General features: G+C 41.0%; 3 protein-coding genes across 17 annotated transcripts in view; 1 reads left to right on the top strand and 2 right to left on the bottom strand.

Annotated features, from left to right (window-relative positions):
* The window catches only part of LOC109041644 (protein D3), a 427,804-nt gene that overhangs the window by 88,785 nt on the left and 312,855 nt on the right, over positions 1-26,164 (bottom strand). The window lies entirely within an intron of this gene.
* Positions 1-26,164, top strand: part of Trpm (transient receptor potential cation channel, subfamily M) — a 412,514-nt gene that overhangs the window by 308,997 nt on the left and 77,353 nt on the right. The gene's annotated exons all lie outside the window — the stretch shown is intronic.
* Positions 1,420-9,384, bottom strand: LOC109035709 (uncharacterized). Its single transcript, XM_019049428.2, has 3 exons — positions 7,072-9,384; positions 5,404-5,701; positions 1,420-4,574 (listed from the first exon to the last, which is right to left on the bottom strand). Exons 1-3 carry the CDS (start codon positions 7,220-7,222, stop codon positions 4,199-4,201), a joined length of 825 nt encoding a protein of 274 aa, XP_018904973.2. The 5' UTR covers positions 7,223-9,384; the 3' UTR covers positions 1,420-4,198.

Here is a 26,164-nt window from a genome sequence, read left to right as displayed (position 1 = left end):
AGTGAGATGGTAAAGGTACCAACGGACCTTGGTAAAAACGCCGAGAATTTTTTTTCAGTGCATGATTGGACGTATTTCTACCAAACAGACCTATGTGCAAGTGAGAAATATGGGGTGTGCTCGTTAGTTCTCTTTGCGTAAGAGTGAATGAGAATAATTCTGCGCCAGTGACGTCAGCGGCAACGAACGAGCGCCGGCACGACGGGGAGATCGCTAGAGTGAGCCCTTAACTCATGAGCCCTGTGCACAAGGCTCTCTTGCCATGCCCGCGGCTCATGACTCCCGCATTCAGTTGGCACATAGGTCTCTTTGATAGAATGTAATATCTCGCTTTTCCAATTCTACAAAAGGAATCACGCCCACCTTTACATTGCTTCTTATGCAGCTTCGACGAGCACACCTCATATTTCTCACCCCCACGTAGGTCTGTTTGGTACAAATACGTCCAATTAGCATACTTTGCTGCTCAGTTCCTTTTAATTCCATGTGAAATCCCACTTCTCCGAATCGCGAAGATCAATCACGCCCACGCTTACATCGAATCTTAAACAGATTGCACGAGCGCATCCCATCTCTCCCACTCGTCTCCAGTTCCTTTCGGTATAAATACGTCCAATTTGACAAGCGCTTCTAGGTTATCCTTGGAACTGGGAGAATCTCTCAAAATCTTGACAGCAACCTTTCAATTATAGTCGTTAATTATACTTTTTTTAGGTTCAACGACACGCCCCTGGAACAAAGCGTTCAGAAGTGGGAGTGGGTGAAGAGGGGTTGTTGCGAACCTTCGACGTTTTTCGCCTGTTTCACCTGTTACCAATCTTGCCGTAGTAGAGGTTCAAGTTAAAAAGACGTTTTAAAATGTAGTGCACCAAGTTGGATTCAAAACTGAGTAAATAGTGTGCCTTCGGAATTCGAGTGAGTTGCATGGTCAAATGTATATGCAACTAAAACCTCATTATCTATATTTGGAAAAAGCATGTGACATCCATCAGTTTTTTTGGATCCTAAGAGCTCCACGAAAGGCTTAAGATACCCGGTGCTGCCAGCGCAAAACGCGCACTGGCGCCTACAAGACGGCATGGATACTTCACGCATCACGAGTACGCACCATGATGCACGTGCAATGCGTGAAGTATCCTCCGTGGTGAACGCGCCGGCAGCACTGAAGATACTTGCGCCAATCACTGGAAAAATGTGTAGCCCACCGATACGATCGCCCAATTCTTGACAAAATACGAAGTCCCTAGTCTTGTGAAGTCTGATGGGTGAAACCTGATGGGTCGAAAAAGTTATAGGGTCTTCTTTTATGATTATTTTTCTTGATTAATTCTATTGTCGAGCAAAACTGCACGTTACGTATCTTCTCCTTTGGAGCTCACATAATAATAAACTGTTTTTTCTCTTGTTTGTTTTAGGTATGTATTAATGGAATCCTTCAATATTTACTTTGCCGGATGGTTTTCTCTACAATTCAAGAAGCTGTCCTTTTACTTGCAACGGAAGCTATTGTGTGATTTAGGTATGAAGTACATAATCCCCTATTTTTCTTCTTCACCATGATTTGAAAGAACACAGTGACGATGGTTTGGATTTAAACTAGATAAAAAGTTATGAAGAAAGGAAATCATTTCTGTTGAATCGCGAATAATCATCTCGCAATTTGTGAAAAGGAACCCTGCATGCACAAAAATTCTGAAGATCGAATCTTTCACATAAGGAAGGCCAATGAAAAATTCTAAAATTAAGAAATTCTTTTAATCATTTTATTATTTTTTATTTTAAAATTTTAAAACATCTTCATACCCTGAGATTTTTATTTGGCGCAAAGCCAAATTTTCAGTCATTACTACAAAGTATAATACGTAGAAGTATTTTACTCAGATTACTAACATCCTATAATAACAACAGAAGCTAGTATGCATGCTCATACCTTCTTACCCAGAAATAAAGTAACTGAACATATCCCCTTATAGTCTTAGAATAAATCAACGTAAAAATTACATCAACTTATCAAATTATAATGCTCATTTGATGCAAATGGCCGATAGTATAATGTAAACAAAATACTTCATGAAATATTTCCAAATCGAGATCAAATTAAACTCACTGTGAAAATGACCACGACTAAAATAATAGTAATTTCGCACATCGTTGTTTCCGAGACGAAATCACGTAAGTTACATTTTGCAACTTAGCAAAGTTTCCGTGTAAATTTGTATTAGATCATTATTGAGCGTTTATGACTGAATATTTCATATTTTTTTCATAATTACACTCAAAAATCGACGAAATTTTTTTGAGGAATTGCGATGCCGTATCTAGTATTTTTTTCAAACTAACTGTGCAAGCTGGAATGTAGTTATGTTTCTTCGCGTGAGGAACCGATGAATTGGATGTATTACTATCAAACAAAACTATGTGCATATTGACGTGAGCCCTGTAATACATGTATTCTTATGGGTCTCAGGGCTCATGGCTTAATGCACGTAGTTCTGTTTGGCAGAAATACGTCCAATTGTGATTACAAACTGAACCTCAACCTTACAATCCACGCACCTTATGGCTCCCCCCAAAAGTTTTGTGGCTGCTATAGACCAATAAATTATTCTGCCGTTCTATGGAAGGACGCCATATGCACCTTCAGGCGTTACCTTATTTCCCTCGATAAAAAACAAATTACGGGAAAAATTGCGAATATATTTCTTCACATTTTCCAGATAATTTCGTTCGTAATTTAGTATGAAATATCCGAAAATGTCAAGAGAAAATGTGCATAACTTTCCTCAAAAATTCACGCTACATCCGGAGAGCTTTGGCAACTCTCGAATGTTCTCAAGACGTTTTTCCAAAGCCCGGCAGAACTGGACCGAGGACTCATTGAGAATTCTGCAGATTCTGAGAACGTTGTTCCGGCTGTTATTCATCTCACAAACTTGAAGTTAGTACTTCCTTCAATAGCGATAACAACTATCGCAGCAATGATTGCGAACTTTGCCGGAACCTGCCTCGTTCCATTTCGAAGCCCTCAGCCTCAAGTTAAAAGAATATACCTTCAGAGAGGAGCTTTTAGCGTTGTTATGTTTGAGTTAGGCTCTTGTTATGACTTGCAGATGAACAAGGCCACACGATCGTTCGACTGTTGCAGTATTTCATCGGATAAGTATAAAATTAGAGATACAATTTTAGAGAAGATGGGAATAATTTCTCTTACAACTTTCATACGCAACAAAATATATTTCGAATGCAATTTTTCAAAAAATTAAAGGGAACGAAGTTCTTAAGTCTTCCCGAAAATTCGTACTTTGTGAGAAGAAATTTATCCATGTCCATAGGTCTTTACGGCGTCTTGTCTAAGCATGACAGTATTCTGTACCCTATGTGCCGTATTCAATAATGTCAGTCTAGAAAAACGGAAAAAAGAAAAAAGAAAAGCGAAGAAGTAAGAACCTGAATTCTCTTAAGCTCTTTTTGCTGAAGTCTTGTTTCAAATCTTGTGAGCTAAGATAGGCATTGATTGATATTTGGATGACCAGAAACCAAATTATTCCAACTTCATTTTACGCTGCGTCGTTGCAAGGTCTCAATTCGTGTTTCATATACCAAACGAACAAGTGAGAAAACGGAATCCTCTGAAAATTTCTTTGAAATTCTTTTAGATTAGAATGGACGAACTCACAGAATTTCGAGGTAGAGTGTCGCTTATTTTTCTGTTCTAAATGTGGAACACGGAAAGAATTTAGGTAAACTGTGCCGTATCCACCTATTCATAAGGTATAGGTTAAATCCCAACGATGACCCCAGCTAGCACCAACCATCCGTTTGGTAAGCTTCGAGAACGGGGATCGGGTTCACGAGAAAATCTCATTCGTTGGATCGGATTCACGCCATAAAATATTAGCTATTATTCTATGTTCACTCGCTTTATCCGATCCGACGCCAAAATACGCATCTTTCACTGGAAAAAAAACACATTGGATCTAGAGTCCAGACTCTTAAAAACATCGACAAGAAAAAGTGCTCTTGATTCAATCAGAATCTAGCTTAAATCAAGAACCAAACCTCTTATTTTAAGCGGATTTCGTTTTGATTCAAGCAAAAATCCGATTGAATCAAGAGAATATTTTATTGCCAATGTTTTCAAGAGTCTGGACTCTAGATCCAATGTGTTTTTTTTCCAGTGTTCCTCGCTGACTCGCGATCAACCGGTGTGATTCCTGAGCTCATACTCGTTGACGAGATTGGCAATCTTGCCTTTGATCTCGATCTGGAGGGGGTACTTGAATGTACGGACAGTTTCGGCCATAGCTCGGAAAAACAACGTAAGTGCGTCATTGTCCCGCGGCTTGTCCGAGTCTCCTCTGGGCCTCTTATACGACGATGACGGCAGCGGTGTCGTGATGACGTCAGTCAGCTCCTCGATGCAGCGCTTCAGGTTTTTCCTGTCGAGGTTGCTTTCGTTCTTGTGCACGGTCGCTTTGGTGCCCTGTTCCTCCTGGTCCTTCGCGCAGCTCGCCAGGAGTCCCTCAGCGTTCTGGGGCAGGTACTCGCCGCTTGCCGCGTTCAGAATCGCGTACCTGATGGTAAAAAAGAATAGGCAAAGTATTGAACTTGTATCCAAAATTTAGTTACCACAAAATGAATACTTTATCCAGGGTTGCCACAGTCAGGGAATACCGGAGAAACCTGGAATTGTCAGAGAAAATGACGGAAATGTCACAAATGTCGGGAAAAAATCGTCGAATCACCTTTGTTTGCTTTCAAGACGAGGTTTGAAAAATAAATTTTGAAACTTTAAACTCTTATAACTCAATTTATACACTGATTAAAAAAAAAAAAAAAAAAAAAAAATGGTCGAGTTTACCATTACTTTACGCTGTATTTCACACAGCGTCAATTCAGAGTCAATTCTGACAGAAAAAAGTCAAACACTACTATTTACTGGTACAGGTAACCATTCCTCTGGCAGGTTCGACTTTGAATTCACGCTATGTAAAATACAGCGCGAAGGAATGGTAAAGTCTACCAATCTTTTTTTTTCAGTGTACAAAACTTCGAGGTTCTAAAAGAAAATCCATTGGTTTCCTCATACAATTTTCTTCTTAAAGCACTCCTTGAAATTTAAAATGTGTCGAATTTTAGTAAAAAATTTCATGTCCGACCTCTATAATTGAGTCGATCCACTGTGCGACGGTTTAAGATAGGTTGTAAACAAGGAAACAAACCCACTAACATGCGATGAACCCAATGTCACTACCAAACTTTTGAAACTCCTTGCCTCTCTTAATTTAAAAATCTAAATTTTCGTTTTTACACCCATCTTCCAAATTCTCTGTAAAGACGTTAATAGCCTGTGACGCTGCATGTCTTAAAATATATTAACTAACTAACTATTGAGTTTCATACTTGATATCGCCATCGAAGTCGGGGTTGAACTCTGAGGATTGCTCGTCGCTTTCGTTTTCATTCTCGTTTTCATTCTCGTTCTCATTTTCGGTTTCGTTCTCGGGGGGCACTAAGGTGAGCGAGGAGACGTTGGAGCACTTGTCCGGGTTCCGCTCGGTGATGAAGGGGACGAGGAAGTCCATGGCCACCTCGTAGCGCCACTTCTTCCCGCACTCGGCGCCCTGCGAGAGGCGCCTCTTCCGAAGTTGCTTCCGGAAGCAGTCCCGGAGCACTTGCCATCGACGCTTGCACACGAGACCTGTACGCAAACAGAAAACAGACCATGTATACCATAGAGTGCGCTGGAGTCACATTCGATAGCGGTTCCGTAAGCGAATTTTCGCGATCGAATATCATTCACCGTTGAATGATATTCGACGATTGTGCATTTTTTTCAATGATATTCGACTTCTTCGTTGGTCTCACCAGAGACCGTTGAAATCCATCAATTTGAAATTTCGAATTCACCTCGGGACTTGAATTCGATTTTTGAATTGATGCAATCGATGTCAGAAACTTCATCTCTCACCAAAATTTTTGTTCTGTCATCTCTATCTGTTGTTGTGTTTTGTCAATTCAAGTCTGGTGTTTTCGCAATTTCTGTGTTTCAGTGTTTCGTGTTTTCTTATTTTCTTCTTAATTTCATTTAGGAAAAAAATCTGAGCTCTGATTGGCTCCTAACATCACCGATCATCGGCATCACTCAGCACTGATCAATTCGTTTGATGAATGACATTCGATCGCGAAAATTCGTTTATAGAGTGCACTGGAGTCACATTCGATAGCGGTTCCATGTATCGTTCCGCTCAAAACACTTTTTTTTTTTTTTTTTTTTTTTATCAAAAATTTTGGGATTTCAGGTTGGAAAAGCTTTGCGACGTCAATGGGGCCCTCGGCTTCATTCTGCCCCCCCCCCCCTTGAAGTTCCCTAAAGTTCAGTCTACAATACAAATACAACCTCACCTGTTAGATTTATATTGAACACACTCTATAGAGTCACTTTCTATTGGAGCGCCGATGACTTCATTTTTTGAGGCTGTTGTGTTCTTTGCTCTTGAGACACGTGTGCGGCGGCTGGTGCGGCGATGCCTAATGCGCGGGTTTCTCGGGTCATTCAGGTATAACATATTTAAAGTAAAAGCTGGGAATTCCGTACGTTTTTTTTTTAATTTTTTAAGATGCAGGTCAATAATTTTCCCAAATTTACGAGAAAAATTAATGAATTCCGAAATACTCGTAGCCCGCGATTCTCCCATAAACCACTTATTGAAATGCGCCGCATGGTTCTCACTTTCTGGCGAACAGGAGGCCGAAATGCTCGTTAGAGCATTGACTCCATCGGCGTTCCAGTACATCAAGACTCTATCATACTCCATGATGTCGACGAATCTAAAAAAGTGGATGGATTTTAAAATTAAGGTAAATCCACCGTGTAGCTCAGTGTTCTAGATCTCTGTTGACAAAATGAAAAATCACCAACATGAGAGAAAATTAAACAACGCGAAATGCTGTTTTGCTTATTTAGTTAAGAATCCGTCCAGATCGTAAGTATCTTTCCGAATTATAGAACACCATGCAAGGGATCAACTAGACAAGAAGGTAGGTTACTAGACCTCGTTTCCTGGATACCTGTGGTTTTATCGAATTTAGACGCTATTTCCATCCATGCACCGTCTCGTTTCTTCGTGTCGTGGAAAGACGCGTTATTGTTGTCATAAAGGAAAGGGTAGTTCTTCACAGCTCGAATCAAACCTTTGTCCGTCATCGGTGTGGGCGCCATGTTTAGATCGAATAAGTTCGCCGGATTTTTGAATGTCGACAATAATTTCACAAAAATATCGGGGTCGGTTTCACAGAGCGCACACACGCGTACGAAATTGAAATTGTATCACCTCGTAGTCACCCAGCAAATCGCGCGAAAGCCGAAACAACGTATGTCCGTCGGCCGGAACCGGGAAGTCACGTGGAATTTCATCATTTTTTCTGTAAACTTTTGACGCGCGAACATGTGAAGATGTCAGTGATGGAATCTAAAGACGTACGCTGTGCTGTGTGCTTTTACTGGGCGGAATGAAATTTTGGATTCGGAGCTAAAACTCGCGATAGAGCCCCGAACGATAGTAAAAATAACGGCATGGAGAAATCAATCACTATAATAAGTATTTATGCATTTCATTTGAAGAATCGCTCTAAACATTTCATTTTCAGAAGTTTTCGCATAAAAACAAAAATTCCAAAATAGCGTGATAGAATTTTGCACAGGTCAAACTCGGAAGGAAAATCCACAGTTCCCCTCAACAGTCTTGTAACTGGATGTGAACGTGACCTATAATGGGTATATATTTTGGCTTTTCGTTGTACCGAAACTGGACAATTTTTTTGCAATTGAAACGTTAACAAAGAATGGCTCACGATTTTTTTTTTTTATCACGAAACTACTAGATACCAATTGTTAAATGGGAAACACTCCGTACAAACTAAACTTTAAAAACCTGAACGCACAGCACAGACAAGCAGCGGATCGGAAACTGCCGAGCTGTAGCTGACGGAACGTTGCGTTGCGTTCCCCTCCGAAGCATTCGAGACCGAGCCGGTGTCGTCTGGTTCTGGTTTGTGTTGCCGAAACGCTCTTTAAAATGCACCATATCTCGTAGATATTGAGGTTTTTACAACGTTCTCGTGGGAACTAGAGTCCCTTTATACTGAGAGTCAAGACAATTTGAATCCATTTCTGATTGGTTCCCGTATTTTAGGCCTCCACAGTGTCACAAACGGGAATACAGATTACATTTTTGCCGATTGCAAAGATTATAATCTGGAATGGACCAGGGAATTACGGGTTCGGCAAGGAACAAACGGAATGAGAGGAGGAACGGAAAAAGGCATTTGAGAATGGGCCGATCAAAGATTACGAAAAACGTTCAATTTCTGTAATCTTTATTCCCGTTTGTGACATCCATGAGCCGAATTGTCTTGACTCTCTGTATAAAGGGACTCTAGTGGGAACGGGGCAACCGCGGTTTAGTAGCGTGGTCTGTTGAACATCACTCAGCGTTGCCTGGTTCAAAATTCATTTTATTTCTACCCTGTGATGCCCGCGAATCGAGTCGCAAAACTTGTTTTATCATACTTTCGATAATTTCGGGTCATGAATCGACCAAATAGAGCCCCTACAGCCCCCCTAAAGCCTCTCAAAAGCTGGTAGTTCCAGCGTGGCTCCTCTAGGCAATGGGTCTGGATTTCCGCCCCCACCCCCTTACAGAGGTTCCATTTCTTGGCAGAACCCTAATTGGACTGCATTTTGCAATTTGGAACTATAAATTCTAGCCCGGTTTAAAAACATTGAATGTGCCATCAGTTTCCCAATGAACATTAGTGTTTTTCCAGAGGAGCCAGAATTTATAGTTTCTAATTGCAAAATGAAGTCCAATTATGAGTCTTTTATTTTTAAAATGAATAAATAAAATAAAAATAAAAATTAAAAATGAACATCACATTTCAAATTTCATTTTACAAAAAAAAAAACGTGAAGAAAAACATTTTAGAAGTTAATTTTTATGGAATCTCATGAAATTTGGCATCTATGTCCGTAGAGAGGGGAACGGCGCGTCGCGGCGCGAAACGGTGGGGCAAGATATACACAACACTATCCGGTCACGTGCCGCGTCGGAGGCGGCACCACTCGTCTCCTTCCATTCTCTTCGTTCCTCGTTGTCACATTTTGCTCCTAGCCTCCTATTTACATGATTTTTAAGAGCCTCACTTGGCAACAGAGCCAAGGTCGCGACTGTCAGTGACGGGACCGCGCGGATCACTCCGTCTGGCGCCACTCGGAGTTAGTGTTGTTGATTTTTTCCAAAAAATCGATTCAATCGAAAATTTCGATTCTGTCCAGAGAATCGATTTATCACAGAAAAATCAGGGCCAAAAAATCGATTTTCAAGCAAATCGCTCTGGAAAAAAAAAATCGATTTTTAGGAACAGGAACAGTATCATGCCGTTCGTTTTTCATAAATTCTCGTCTCGCAGAGCGTTAGTTTCATCGTCCTTTGAAACGGCATAATGGCTCCTTTAGTTTGGAAGAATGACTTAGGCGTATTACTTCCTCAGGAATAATTTTTTTTTTTTTTTGTAGAAAATCGGAAAATCGACAAATTACGATTTGTGAATAAAAAATCGATTCAACAGCAAAATTGAGTGTTACAAATCGATTTAATTTAATCGGTTAGTTTGTGCAATTAATCGATTTCTTCCGAAAATCGAAAATGAATCAACAACACCACTCGGAGCGCATCTTAAAAGGGCTTTTTGAATGGCTACGTTTGAATGCAACTATTCGTGTTCTCGAGATGTCCGTGTTGCATACACGAAAAATTGCAGGCGCTCTGGCTTCCTTTTTTTTAGCCGTAGTCGCTGAAGATCACGTTGAACCGATTTACTCTTTTGTTTCGGTTCACTGTCGCGATTCACCCCGTTCTACGCGTTCCAGTGGAACTCCTATATCCAGACTCCAGAGTCATGACTCTTAGAAAGAAAATTTGACAAGAAATAATACGCTTGATTCAATCGGATTTTTTATGAATCAAGACCCAAGCCCCTTAATTTAAGCTGATGTCCTTCTGATTGAAGAAAAAATCTGGTTTAATCAAGAGTGTGTTTTCTTGTTAATTTTTTTACGAGTCAGGACTCCGGATCTAAGAGACTTTTCTTTTTCCAACGACGAGAGAAGTCCCAGAAAAGTAGAGAATCTATGTTAGAAAGCGGGAACGGGTGCATTTAACGTGTACAGGTGCGTTTGTAGAACTATTGGGGCGTAAGTCGCCCGAAAATTACGATGATTTCTCTGAAAAAGTCGCCAACGGCTGCGGGAGATATGGTGATGGTGACTCAAAACGCATTGACAGTCAAAACGCCTTCAAATCTGCGCGTATGCAACACGGGCATCCATAGAGTTCGAATAGTTGTATCCAGGCGCCTCAATGAAATTCTGTCAGTATCCGGTGCACGCGACGTTAAATGAAGCTTTGTTTATTTACGTCTGAAGGCTCATACGGCGTTTTTTCTCAGCCCGGCAGAGTTGAGTCGAGTGTTCAGCAGAGATTCACTCCTGAATTCCGAAGGCAGGACTTACAAAAAATCCTGCCGAATTTCCATCGCAAACTGTCTGGTGCGCAGTCGGGAGCATCGATGTTCCCTTTCTGCAGACTCTAGGCACTCCGCACCCGGAGAAGGATTTTCTGTCAGTCCTCGCCTCAGGCAGAGATTCAGCCCCCCTGAGCTCTGAAGGAAGGGCTGACAAAAACTCCTGCGGACCAAGACGGAATCTTTTAAAGTGAAACGTCCCTTTATGTAAAAGAAAAATCTGCACAATTGCTCTTCTTTTATTTATAGGGTACGGAATTCGAAGTAAAACGACCGTAGGCGTAAGGAATACAAAAAATACTAATAGGAAATTTCAAAATTACTCTTTGGGGCCGTCCATAAATTACGAAAGGCAATTTTTCCGATTTTTATGACCCCCCCCCCCTCTTCTATCGTTTAAATGCATAATTTAATAAAAAAAAAATGGTGTTGAAACAGATCGGTATTGTTTTAAACATTACTAATCGCTGGTAGGAGATCATGAAAAATAACAGTTGTATTGAAAAAATAACAGTTTTTAAATTCAAAAAGTTCAGAAAAATTACATTTTAACCAAAAAACATTAAACGTCTAAAAAACGAAATTTGGACTAGTAAGTCTTTAGATTAACGGAATTTGGAAGAAACAAAATTTTAGCGTTTGGCTTACGTAGGTAAGGCACCTCTGGACCCCCCTCCTGGCTCCCTGTAAGTGCCTTAGGTACGTAATTTGCGGACGGCCCCTTTGAAAAGGCTTACTTACATTTATTTGTTTATACTGCCCACTAATGTTACATTTATTTCTGTCTTCGGAGTCTGCTTTTTCCTCTAAAAAAAAAAAATATTATTGGACGGTCTACGTAAGATTAGGGCCCTACACCCTAGGTCCAGAGGTTTCTCTGCAAGAGGAGCCCTTTTCAATTACGTGCGCAAAAATGCACGCCTCACTCTTATTTTATGGAAAAAGAAGTATTTCTTTACGGCCACTCGCGGCATTTATGACATAATGTGTAATAACGACGTCAAAATATAGGCAATTGGAGGCGCGATCCGTGGACCTGCCGGCCCGGAGGCGAGTGCTTTACCACTGGGCTGCAGCGGTGTCTGTTACCGAGAGTGAAAATTGCTTATTAATAAGTGCAATTGAAGTTCTCTCTTTCTCCACCAGAGCTGAGAGCATACACGCATCGGTGTCACGCTCCCGCTTACTGATGATCTGCGGCAGGATTTTCTGTAAGTCCTAGCCTTCCGGGCCAAGAGTGAATCTCTGCTAAACTCAAACGCCGGCAGAGTTAAGGCTAGTACATATATTAGTCCGTAAGCCTGCGTTCTATTTTATTTACTTCCTCCAAGGAATAAGATGAATGGCTTAGCTTTTTTGTGGATCATGTCATTATGAGCCGAAAATTCCACATGTAGCATACTTATGTAGCATTTCAAAACCCATCCATACTTGTTGCAAATATCTCGTCGACTCTGCAATATGACTCCTTGCAAAATGCCCTGATTTCCCCATTCCCTAAAATGTTTTTGCATTCTCAATTCGACTGCATTTTGCAATTTGGAACTATAGATTCTGGCCCGGTTTAAAAACAACGTATGTGCCATTGATTTCCCTATGCACATAAGTGTTTTTTCAGACGAGCCAGAATTTCTAGTTCCAAATTGCGAAATGCAGTCCAATTATTCTTGCATTTAACGAAGCGTTTATCGCTACCGCACATAGTCCACATTTACTGCACCCAAGCAATATTAGACTGTTTCAGAAATTAGTGATTAAATGAGTGAGTGACTGAACGCACATTTCGACAAAATATAGAACGAAATTCATTACTCCGCCGCTGTGGAACCCGTAGAGAGGAGAGAGAGAGAGAGAGAGAGACGAGTTTTCCGCACCGTTCGTCATTTTCCAAGTCCCCACTCACTCACACGGACGTACTCTCATTCGCAAACTTTTATTATGCAGCTATTTTGTTTGGAAGCGAGTCAATTTGTCGCTCCTAGCTCACGTTGTCAAATCGTGCCGTAAAACCCTCATTTTCTTCCACCGACAATATGTAATATGGAAATTAGTTTATCGCTGAACTTCGCAACTTTTTGCCAATTGGGGAAATTTCAGCGCTTCTTCCGAGAGTTTGCTCGTTAAATACGTTGCGTTTGTGTTTTATTACGCCGCACAGCGTTTACTGCGCCGGTGGCGCAAAACTCGCGGTCCAGATTCCCTCATAAAATCCTCCGAAACAAAGGCCGTGTCTTCGGATCCGACGCCAGTCATGTTTTTGTTATGCTCCTGTCTTTTAGAACTTCGGGGTAACTCCATCAGAATGCTGCCGTGCTGAGGAGAAACACCGTATGAGCCCTCGGGTGTTGCCAAATTTCGTTCGATAAAACACAATTTTTTTGAGAAACTTGTGAGTTTCGTGGTTGATTTAAAAAAAAAAAAAAATTCTCTGCAATTTAACGTAGCTTACCTTAAAATTTTAAGGAAAAATATTTGTAACTTTTCGCAATAATATATGTTTTATCAGAGGAAATATCGGCAACGTCCGAATGATCATAGGGCGTTTCTCATGAGGACGACATGTGTGCGCGTGTTCATTATATTTACCCTAGTTCCTCCGGATGAACTCATGTTTTTATAGAGGGAACATATATCCATCTTCTCATGAGTCCTATAAGTTACACATATTCTTACGGACTCTAAGGCTAATTATTAAATGGCTTTCCTCCCTTTACTAAAATACTACGTTCTTTTTTTTCTTCGCCTTTTTTTGCTCCCGGTATAAAATTGAGTCGGAATATTGTTGCTTTATGACTGCAAATATGATTTTTACTCGGTCCAAAGTCGTGTTTTGAAAGTTTATGATTGTTGGCCAATCTCTTAGTGGACGTAAACGACGAACCAGTATTGCTATTAGCCGTCGTATAACTGTTTGCACATCGAATTTTGACTTAAACCTCAATAAGGGCGTTTTTTATGTTTCTATTGACTTTTTCCCCCTTATGTTTTGTCCAATCATGAATCAAAGAAAATGACTCGGCTTCGTATTTTTCGACTCCAGCTTGGTTCACTGTTTTTTACTTACACTATGCAGAATGCGAAATTTTATTTATTATCAATATTAATTTGCTCCTTTCAATGGTTTTTCAAACAAATGGAGATCATATGTATACCCCTAATCCGTAGTGCACATCTACTAATCTTAGGATTTACGTGTAATATTCATTCATTTTCTTTGATCTTAAGTATGTGCATTTTTTGTCTTAAAGATTCTTCCAAAGGAGAACCAAAACCAGCAAAAATCCTAAAGCACCGAGTTTTTAGCCTCGTTGAAAAAATAATTAATAATAAGTGCAGTATTTGCTATTTCGAGAAATACGTGTTTGAAGTTTCGAAATTACGTGGATCCTTACGGCGGAAAGAAAATTAAAGCTGCAGACTTTTTGATGCTTAAAAATCGGAATTTGGGAGCGAATTTTTCAAAGAAAATGCCTTAAGACTAGCTGAATCACAAAATACAAAAAGGGCACATGTCCAGAAAACCAAACTGTTCAGGAGACACAAAAAACTGTTTATTTCATGGTACACATTTTTTTAAACATAACGACTTTTCAAAAAATATCTACCACGAAATAAACAGTTTTTTTGTGTCTCCTGAACAATTTGGTTTTCTGGGCATGTGCCCTTTTTGTATTTAGTGATTCAGTTTTACTTGAAATCATTAATATCTCACCCCCCCCCCCCAAAAAAAAAAACTGCACTTATACTCCAATTCCTCCAAGCCCCTCAATCGTTCTCCTCGGACCATTTACAGTTTGAAGCCAGGACTTTCCTCGTTTGAAGATTTCCATGCTGAAATTCGACGACCTCTCCGAGACTCACCGCGAATCATTTGCAAAATACCTCCGGTTAAATACCGTCCGCACCGGACTCTAAACAAACATCGCCTGCTCTGTAAATATCCGAAGCTTTCTACGAAGCTCAGTCGAGTCCAGCCGCAACCGAGTGGGCTTACAAGATCCTTCGAGCGGACTGTAATTAAACGCCGCCAATTTTCTGCTCATTAGTATGACCCATTAAAGGGACTCCGATCTTTATGGCTGGCTTTCCGCCGTTATATTAGCCTTTATTCGGCGTTATTATAGCGTTATTTAGCGTTATATTAGCGGAGGGGGTGAAGAGGATCGCTCGCTCGGCTATTCTTTAAAACGAACCAAATGCCCCACGCGAATTTTACTGTGCACGGAAAAGATTTTATGTCAAAATTTGTCTCTTTTCTGCCGTAGGGCGTATTCCAGTGTCCGCATGAGCCAATGGCGAGGCATGAACGATCGATTATCGATATCTCGCCATTTGAAGCTATGGTAAAGAATCGATTATCAAGGAGCTCGTTGCGAACGCCCAGATAATCGATCTTTTTCATACGTTTGAATGGCGTAACAATCGATATATCGCAAAGCACGCCACGCCACTGGCATGAGCCCCAAGAAGCATGGATTTATGTGTAAAACAGGATTCACGTGGAAATTGAGTGAGGACTGCAACGCCGCGCTATATTAAAAACGCCATATGAACCCTTGGACTTCATCGAGTTCTTCCTAATAAAGGGTCATCTTTCTTAAAAGTTTGTGGATTTTTTTATTTGAATGGACCACGCTGGGAAAATAATTCTGTTGGATTTGGAGTCCAGACTCTTGAAAAATTTAACAAGAAAACATAATTTTGATTCAATCGGATTTTTGCTTGAGGCGAAGGCCAAGCCTCTACATTTAAGCGGATTTCCTTTTGATTATTGAGTCAATCAAAACTCCGATTGAATCAAGAGAATATTTTCTTGTCATATTTTTTTAGAGTCTAGACTCTGGGTCCAAGAGGCTTTCTTCCCAGTGCACCAAACAGGGTACGAATTTGTGCACGCGATAAATTTTTCCTTTTTAGAATTTCACTCTAAACACGATTCGGCAATGAACATTTCTTCTATCCGATATCACATTATTTTTGAGCTTCAAGATCTTCGTTGATTTGGTTTTTGAAAAATGGACCAAATACGAAAAAATCTGCTAATAATCCTGAAAAAAGAAAGGAAATCTCAGGTTCTCTTGTGGGAACATTTCCCGGCAATCAAGAAAAAAACCAGGGAAAAATATCATGAAATATTTCCGGATTCTGATTCTTGTCCTAGACTCAATAATCAAAAGACGACTGTACGACACACGCAACTGACCTATTTTACGTCGATTTATTTACTACGCACTCAAAATTTTACTCACTGGCCCCCCTCCCTGAAGCGAAGCTATCGCGACGTAAAATTCACCCCTCTCTTCTCTCCACCCCCATGCTGTTTTTTCTCACTCAAATTCGTCGTTTCTTAGACGAAAGAACTTGATTACATTTCAACACCGCATAAATCTCTCTCGCAAATTGCGTTTTTATCAGGAAACTGACGGGCGTTTCTAATGGAAATTGTCAGCGATTTTTCCCCACTGATGAGGCGCGCATATAAACAAAATTTAGATACAAATTTCACAGTCATGTTCTGATGAAACATTGGATACTTTGAGTCAATTTTGCAAGGCCGCACTGGAGTTAGGTCCCTTCTGCGAGAAAACGATGAATTTCACCTTTGACCAGTGGCGTGGCGTGGATTGCGATGTATCGATTGTTATGCCATTTAAACCTATGGTAAAGAATCGATTATTAAGGCGCTCGCTGCGAACACCCTGTTTATCGATCCTTTTCCATAGGTGTAAACGGTAGATCAATCGATATATCGCAATTCACGCCACGCCACTGCCTTTGACGAAGCGTTGACCGGAAGCGAGAGTTATACCTGAACCCGCGGAGGTCCATCGATGATAGAGAAGAAAAAGAAGAAGAAGAAGAAGTAGACGCTTATTTTATGAGAGCTGCCGCGACTGCAAGGCTGGTTTACGACTTGTAAATGGGGACTTTTCTCGACTCGTAAAATGCTCGAAGCATCGGAGCCTTTTTCGCGCATTTGCCGCGACGTTTACTCATTCACTCGAGAGGTTCTGCCTTTGAGTGCGCTCGCCATTTCTTATTTATCGGATCAGTCGTAAACTGGGGCGCGAAGACGGAGCAGACCTTTTTATCGGCCAACCCTCCGCCGTTGATTTACTCGATCTTTGACCCGTGCTGACCGGTGGACTTTCGGAAACGTGCGGCGGGTCGTAAAAATTCTGTTTTTCCCCCTTTTGAGAGGTGGAAAAAGCTGGATTTTTTATGTTTGCAGGGAAAATTATATTTGGAGCTTGGATGCAAGTCGGGGTGAAGACTCTGCGGAAAGTAAAATGTGGTATTACACGTGGAAATATATGTTAAAGAAGGTACATGCAGAAAGGAAGCTCAGACCACAATAACTCCAAATGGAGAATTTGGAAGCAAATTTTTTACTGCTTCACCTGAATGCTTGAAGAGCTGATTTCATAGTATTTTTTATAATTTTTTTCTGATGAGGAAATATGTACGAAAATGGAATTTAAAGTGAGAAAATGCACCCCCCAGTGACGTCATCTGGTGGCATTTCCCATATAAACACACGTATTTTAGCAGATTAGATTATTTTGTCATATCTTCTCCAATAATTGTTCAATTCATGAACCAAGAGTATCCCCGTGTTTAATTCATTCAGTAGCTTCCACTTATCGGAGCGGAGATTTTGAAACTCCGAAAAGGAGATACATAGTTTTGCACTTTGGCCATCGATATATCGAAGTGAAATCAGGAGTAAAAGAAGTAATCGATGTTGCGCTGAAGAAAAACGCCGTGTGAACCTTGGGACTGTTTCACTTCTGATAAAATAATTATTAATCAGCGAATTTACGGATATCTTCCTTTGAAATGTTCAGTTACTTCAGATTAAATTGTGTAAGTAAACCTCTGAATCTATCGGATACAGTTGTATAAACCTAGGACAAATTAAGCGAACAAGCAGGACATCGGGAACTTCGAATGTATACTTCGAGCTCTCAAATTGACAATAACAGCACTCATACGGTGCCCAAGCAATGTTCCCTCCACAGGTTTTCCGACAGAAAGAGTCCCACTTTAAGAATTTAAACTAAATTTCTAGGACAAATTAAGCGAACAAGCAGGACATCGGGAACTTCGAATGTATACCTCGAGCTCTCAAATTGACAATAACAGCACTCATACGGTGCCCAAGCAATGTTCCCTCCACAGGTTTTCCGACAGAAAGAGCCCCACGTGAGAATTTTCGAGGTTCGACGCTGAGCATTTCAAATTTTGAGCAAAGCACTCCAAGCGACTCGGCCGACGGTTAAGTTGGCTGAAATTAGTCGGTGTGAAGTTGGCTCAAAGCGACTCTCTAACTCCCCCTCGTTACTGCTAATTTAACGAGCTTCTTCGCCGAGCTAAAAACTTAGATTGATTCAGCTCCATTGATACTTCTGAGGAGCTCGAAACTTCCAGATCAGCATCCAGGATTTTCCGGGCGGGACAAAAGATGCTTTTAACATAACGACGCGGAGGTTGAGCCGAGTCATTCCAAGAGTTTACTTCACTTAGGGCGTTATTTATAGTGAGGCGCAAGAAACAGTTGTTGCTGTAGCTTGGCGAGCGTGCACTGGAAAAAAAAAAAAAAGAAAAACACATTGGATCTAGAGTCCAGACTCTCGAAAACATTGACTAGAAAAAATACTCTTGATTCAATCAGATTTTTGCTTGAATCAAAACGAAATCCGCTTAAATTAAAGGCTTGGTTCTTGATTCAAGCTAGATTCGATTGAATCAATAGTAATGTTTCCTTGTCGATGTTTTTAAGAGTCTGGACTATGATTCCATGTGTTTTTTTCCAGCGATTCATACACTTAATGGGACTTTCAGTTTTAAAGTTCCCCCCTTTTTTTCCCTCCGTGGTCTTTTGAACAGACAGATCATAACAAGGGAGCAGGGCGCTTTTTGTTACACACTTGTCGCGAAAATCTGTCGGCTGATCATTGAAATTGATAGACAAGGCTATTGACGCATGTAGGAGACAACCCTTGATACGAGGGAAAATGAATCGATCCCACTAGTTGAAACGGATACGCTAAAATAAAATCACGGGTTCTATAGACATACCGTCCGTTCCGGGCCTAGAGTTCGAAATTTGCGGTTGTTGGAGCCGTAACTTCGATTGTTCCGGGTGCTGCGCCCGGAACTTTCGACCTCTGAGCCCGGAACGCGAGGACGGCATGTCTATGTAGCCCGTAAGTACGGTTTCCACGGCCGGAGTTTTTTCTTTCTGCTTCGTTCTGTGTAGTTGGCACTAAGTGGGACTATAATACGGTCGCTCGTGGGTTGCGATTAAGTAATTTATTACTTACCTCTTTTGTCCATTGCATCTCCCCGCTTTCAACAATAGCGATCGCTCCGTTTTCTCTTTGTCTCCTTTGTCCGTAGCTTTGTTTATTATTTCAATAATCAGCCCCTAGCGAGTCAATTATTCAAATTGATAGACAAAGCTATAGCTAAAGAAGACAAAAAGGATATGGAGGGATCCTATTGGTGGAAGCGGGTGGTTGCAATGGCCAATGGAGACAGGTAAATAATAGACTAGCCAACGGCAACCCATGAGACACCCTATAGTTAGTCTATCATTTTCTCCCCTAGTCTATGCAAACCACCCATTTCAACCAATAGGAGTGCTCCGTACTTCCATTGTCTTCTTTGTCTATAGCCTTGTCTATCAAGTTTCAATAATCAGCCCTTGGGCGGTGATCAGATAAGCTTTCGTAAATAAATAATTACATTTTTACGTGTATAGAAATAACCCAAAGCTTTCGTGTTGCCAACTCGCGAGAATAGGCGCACACTAGCATGCAGTTCGGTGAATAACGAGATACCACTATTTTAACCCCAGGGAGCTCGGTTTGCCTACATCGTCAATTGAAGGCAAATCCACATGTCATAGATTTTCTCTAAGGATTCATTTTCACTGTGAGCGAAGCGCAAAATACCAGATAAGAAGAAGCGAATAACCTCCGGAAACCTGCCGTATGTTGTCTAGAGAATAGAGATAACTCGGATGCCAAACGCCAAGCTAGGATCAAAATCTACAACCTGCAGATTTTGCCACTCGGCTGACTTCGTTCCACCGTCCAATTTTTCCTATCGCCATCCGTTCTCACGGAATCGCAGCAACTGTCCTACTAAGCTCCTGTGCCGAAGAAAAACACCAGAACTCTCATGCGTTGCCAAATTTCGTTTCATGATGTAATGATTTCCTGCATAAATTTTGAATATTGGTTCTTCAAATGTCGACGTGCGTTAACTAAAATTACGGATGAAACTCTCTGAAAAATTCAACGAGGAATGGTTCAGAGTTCTCCGTGCAATTTGTGTCGTTAAATGAGACATTTGGCAACGTTCCAACCTTCATACGATGTTCTTCCTCAGCAAAGCAGTAAAGCTATAAGATCAGTCACTGCGAGTTGCAGTCATCGAGCGCATTTCTCATGCTCTTCCAGTGTTGCCGGCCGCACAAATTCACTCGATGTTACGCGAAGAGTAATTCGATCATTTTTCCGACGTTCTGGCAACGTGGTCCGTTACCGTAGCGAGTTTCGTAAGTTCAGGTTTAATTCCGAGCTTATCGGCTCGGCTCGGGAGCAATGTAGCGTGTGCTGCACTCTGCCATATTGTCAAGTATTTTGGTGAAAGCCTAGCTTTTGAGGAAAAAATAACGTGTGTAAGTCCTTAAAAGCCGGTTTGTTCCCGATGCATTTTGCAACGCTTCCTGGCAGAAATGCATTGTCCCTACGTCTCCATCTGCAGGCGTGAAAAATTACCGAAAGTGTTGTGCACCGCGCGAAATGATACTGAGACCTGGCTCAGAGCAGTGTTGTCAGATTTTTCAGGGACTACTGCAGTATGTTCACACGCCATCGTTTTAAAATTTAGTCTGTTGTATGCTACTTTCTAATGACCAGCGTGGTACGTCCAATTCTCTAGGAGACTAGAACCTGAGAAACATTGATTTGTATCTCATTTCGTCGTACTTGGTGGTGGCCCTTGAAAAAACATTTATCTCGAAAGTTGCAGCATATCGTAAAATCGTGAAAACTTTTCAAAATTTTGAAGGTAAAAATTTTAAAGAAACCAACACATTGATTTGTATCTCATTTCGTCGTACTTGATGCTGGCCCCTGAACAAATATTTATCTCGAAATTCGCAGCATGTCATAAAATGAAAATTTTTCAAAATTTTAATGTAAAAACTTGAAAGAAACCTTTAGAGAGCAAAGCATAAGAGAAGTTCGTAGTTGAGATACATTATTACTTGCAACACTAAAAGTTCAAAACTCGAGGGCCCTTCTTCAAAAACAAACTAAACCTCCTAAACTGCGGTCAAATTCAAAATGTCTGCCCTGGCATATGATTAATTGCCTCCAGGCTGATTATTGTAATTGATAGATACAGCGATAGAAAAAAAATTCAAGGGGAGTGTAGCGATTCTATTGCTTGAAACGAGTGCTTGGTAAAGACTTAGGGGGAGAAAATGATGGACTAACCATTGGATCTCTCGCAGGATGCCGTTAGTTACTCCAGTAAACTTACCACCTTAGCCATTGCTGCCAACCGCTTCCACCAGTATAGGATAGCTCCATTTCCCCCATGTCTTCTAAGTCTATCGCTTTGTCTATCAATTTTAACAATCAGCCCGCATTGGCAAGTGCAAATTTCTCCCGGCGGTTTGATGAGAAAACATAATTTAGTTACTTAACCTCTTCCCTGTTCACCGGTGCATCGAACACCGCCGTGCTAAGGGAAAACGCCGTAAATATTCGTCAAACTTCCCCGGATAAAACATGTATTTTTGAGGTTGGTTAAGCATGTTTCTCCTTGAAATTTTCAGATATTTTATATTAAATTATGTACAAGATTTTTCGAAAATGTTGAAGAAAATTTTTCCAAATTTTCCCAATAATGCGTATTTTATCGAAAGAAATTCGGTAACGCCTGAAGGCTCATACGGCGTATTTACTAAGATCGACAGTGTAGCCTAAACGTTAAAACGTTGCTCCACGTTATGTGCTCTCGCGCCGCCACCAGATGCTTATCACGAGCACTCCGCTTTCCCACCGACGCACACTGGGCCAAGTCAATAGGAGAAGTCGGACAAAACGTAGAAACTTTGAAAGCTTATATTTTCAAAAAATATGAAGCAAAAGGGTTCAAGAGTGGTTCCGCTAGTTTTTTCGTAAATTTTCCTCGCAGAAACACCCCTCAAAATTGAATTTGTGACGAAATAAACATCAATTCTTTTATTTTTAGTGAAAAATCTCATGTCCGACCTCTCTTATGGAGATGTTGCATGTGGGAGGAATTAGCGATTCGACTGTTGATTCTTATGTAAAAGTTCGCGAGGAACACGATGGTGCCACTGGTTTTTTCTGAAATTAACTCCCAAGTTTAAAAAAGCTCTCAAGTTGAGGCCGAAATGGAGGGGATATCCTACCCTACCCTGAGAGTCCACCTCTACATCATGACAAACTCTCCATGCAAAGATAGGGAGCAAATACATTGACAGGGCTGCCACTTTATTTGGGGACTCCAAAACTGAAAACACGGCAACCCTGCTAATTTATTCGCTCCCTATCTTTGCACGGAGAGTTTGTTTTGATGTAGAGGTGGACTCTACTGACTCGGAGTAGGGTGGGATATTCCCTCCATTTTGGCCTCAACTTGAGAGCTTTCTTTGAGCTTGGGAGTTGATTTCAGAGAAAACCAGTAGCACCGTCGTGTTTCTCACGAACTTTTACATAAGAATCAACAGTCAAATCGCAAATTCCTCACACATGCAACGTCTCCATTGACTCCATCCACTGTGCGACGCTGTCTGCCGCTGCCGCCGCTGCAGTTATTCCATCGATCCCCATCTCCCTCACTCCTCCACCACCCTCGACCCGACTCGAGACAGCTTTTTTAGACTTTCGCGCCAACAGGTGGCGTTTCTCCCGCCCTTAGCCGGAGTTCGACCCCGATCACTAACAGGTTAGTCCCACCTCACGCTCGGATGCTAATTCCTGCAAAGATGATAAACGACAGTTCGCAGAGTCTCGTCTCGCGGAATGTAATAACGCTCGTTTATGCGCCTGTACTTTGTCGTAATTTCCCGCTCGCTGATTAAGTACGCCCTCATTCCTGTGTGTATGCAATTCGAGGTGCTTGAGCGTTGAAACTGTTGCATTGCGTATTTTTGCCGCTCGTTCCTCGACTAATTGCACGGCACTAGCCACGGTTAGTCAAACTATTGCAGGTGTTGCCAAATGATGTACTTTTTTACCCTCTACCTATAGTTTACTTTAAAATGAAAAAAATATAATAAAACAAATGTCTATAAATAAATGAAATTCTGAGAAATTCACTCCTTTTCGGAATTATCTACGAGACGCGACGCGAAGTCAGCTTTTATGGGCCGCCATCTTTGGTAAAACTAGTGTTAACGGAATTATTTCCATTCGGTATATGCCACCAGCCTGAACAGTTCGCCCATACCGGTGAATGGTTTTTCTTGCCAATCCGAAATTGTTTCTAACTTTGCCATTTTGAATGGGTCTCAACGCCATACCGGTTTTTTTTTTTTTTTTTTTTTTTTTTTTTTTTTTGGAGGGCAGAACAAATACACGGAAATCTTATATATTCAATGCTGTTTTTGTAGTTGACTTTCACACTGTGTGAAATACGGGTACAAATGGACTTATCCATGCTAAAAAGAAGTTTTTGCATAGGGTTTTGTGTCCAAGGAGCAGCGAGTTAATTGTTATTGTAAAAATGACGTAACTGAACTGGAATAGAATCTAAAATTGGCTCAATCTTAGTTAAGATCATCATAACTGTTTTGATTTCTTTGTCCTCTGTTGGGATAAAATTGCAATTCATTGAAGTATGTATTCTTTAATTCCTCATAAAATGGCCCTTTTTTTAGCCTCGTAAATTGGCCATAGGAATCAGTGGCGTGGCATACTTTGCGATATTTTGATTGATCCGCCATTTAAATCTATGGAAAAGGATCGATTATCAGGGCGTTCGCAGCGAACACCTTAATAATCGATTCTTTACCACAGCTTCAAATGGGAAGCTACCGGTAATCGATCATTCACGCCTCGCCATCGATAGAAACCACCTCTCGCGAAAAATCTGAATCCCTCCAACATTTAACCCTTGACAGGAAATAACTAGCATTTCAATGATTCATCCATTCACAGTTCTATCAATAGAAGTATTTACATGCAACACACAGAACAAAATAGAACACCTGTATTGATACGCACGAAACGGTTAATATGGTTGCCATTTAAAAAAAAGTCACTTTTATGCTAAGGAAAAACGCCTTATGAACATTCGATAGTTGCCAAATTTCCTTCGATAAAATGTCTATTTTTCAGGAAAGCTCTGAATATTTCTCCTCGAAATATTTTCAAGAACTTCAGGTGAAATTGCGAACAAAAATATCTGAAAAATCAGAAGTAAAATAATTACAAATTCCCGAAAATTCGTTATTTATTAAAAGAAATTTGGCAACGCCTGAAGGTTCATACGGCGTTTTTCCGTAGCACGGCAGAATAAAAGGTCCGAATTTTTCAGATTAGACTCGGCAACCCCAATCGGCTGGAAGGGTCGCGTTCCGTCTGACTGAGTTGTAGGTTAATTGCGAATTGTGATTGTGTTGCCACGAGCCTTTGCTCGGCGCGGCATTTGCGTCCATTATTCGTTATCAATCAAAGGCCGCCGCCAAACCGCCGCGTATTTTCTCGATTTTTCTCTGCGCGTCGATCCGAATCGGAGCGATTCGACAACGCTCATCAACCCTCAAAGTTTGGCTCTGTCAGAATCCAAACAACATCAAACGCCGACGCACATCTCGCAGTTGGCGGGCCGCCGTTATTATGAATGGGATTGGGTTGGTTTCATGCTGTGTTGGTCCCTGTCAAAGGCAGGCGTGTTCAAACACGTGTTTCCGCGTATCCAGAACGCTTTTCTGCCGGGCTCCGGAAAAACACCGTATGTGCCTTCGGACCAGTGGCGTGGCGTACTTCGAGATATATCGATATTTCCCCATTTGAAACTATGGTAAAGAATCGATAATTAAGGTGTTCGCTGCGAAAACCCTGTTTATCGATCCTTTTCCATAGGTTTAAATGGTAGATCAATCGATATATCGCAATTCACGCCACACCACTGCTTCGGACGTTGCGCAGCGGATCGATTCTATGGAGGAGGTTGGACGAAATTCGGAAACTTTAAATGCTTATAACTCCGTTTGCACAAAGTTTTGAGGTTCTAGAAGTGGTTTCATTGGTTTTATCGTAAAATTTCCTGTAAAAAGCACTCCTTTAAATTAAAATTGTGACGAGATAAAACAAAATTTTACACTTTTTGGCAAAAAGTTCATGTCCGAGGTCCGACCTCTTCCAAAGACTTGTTCCATCGTGCGTCGTTCATTTCCTTGTTAAAAATGCGAATTTTCCCGCAAGCTTATGACTTTTTCAAAATTTGTCTCTAGAAATTTACTCACGATTTAATCCAGCGATATTGAAAATGCCATGGAAAGATATGCATAATTTTCCTTACAATAATTATTTTATTGAAAGCACTTCGGCAACATTAGGATGCTCTTATTGCGTTCCCCATTAGCACAGCAGTTTTGCAGTTCGATATAGGGAGGTGCGACTTGTTTACAATCGATGGCTCAAGTGCGAAACCACTCATCTCCATTGCGGTGTTTCAAAATTCCCGCTCTATTTTATTTTTTCGAAGAGAAACGAGCCAATTTACAACTCAAAATTTATACAGAATATTCTGCTCCCAGAGAAAAAGAATAAATTAATACGTTTTCAAGAAATTTGCAGAACAAAATAAGGAAGTGTGCAACGTCGCGAACGGAGATACGTGGTTTCGCACTATGGCCATCGATTCACGACTGTCGATGATTATAAGTGAGGCCCAGCAGGAACTCTTCGCGGAATGAGCTATGGAAAAAACCTGATTGCGGAACCATAACAAGGGATGAAAAGGGATTTTATTTTGTAAACTAGTTGGTTTTTTTTTCAATTTACCCTGTAGCCACACGTGTGCCTGAGTTTAATCGCCACAGGGTGCAGTGGCGTGGTGTGCTGTGCGATATATCGATTGATCTGCCATTTATATCTGTGGAAAAGGATCGATAAAGAGGATGTTCGTAACGAACACCTTAGTAATCGATTCTTTACCATAGCTTTAAAGGGTGAATTATCGATAATCGATCATTCACACCTCGTCTCTGGGAGGTTGCACTGTGTTATTGGCTTCCGAGTCAAAACTGCTGTCCCCCGGGCCTCCATGGGCGATTTTTTTTAAAATTCCAGATCCTCCAGGGGTCCTTGAGTCTAAAAAACAGATTAACAGAGACCCTAAGCCTAGAGAAATTGCACGGAAACTTTCAATTGATTCGTCTAAATGTGTTTAAAGAGCTGATTTCGCAGTATTTTTTATAGTTTTTCTCTGACATGGGAAACAGTATAAAATAGATTTAGAAGAGGGAACACGCACCGCCTAGTGACGTCATCTGGCGGCAGTTCTCATTTAAAACATGTTT

This window comes from Bemisia tabaci, chromosome 6, assembly GCF_918797505.1.
Source record: "Bemisia tabaci chromosome 6, PGI_BMITA_v3".
NCBI classification, from domain to species: Eukaryota; Metazoa; Arthropoda; class Insecta; order Hemiptera; family Aleyrodidae; genus Bemisia; species Bemisia tabaci.
Note: the sequence above shows the minus strand (reverse complement) of the source record. Positions and strands in the feature narration are given on the sequence as shown.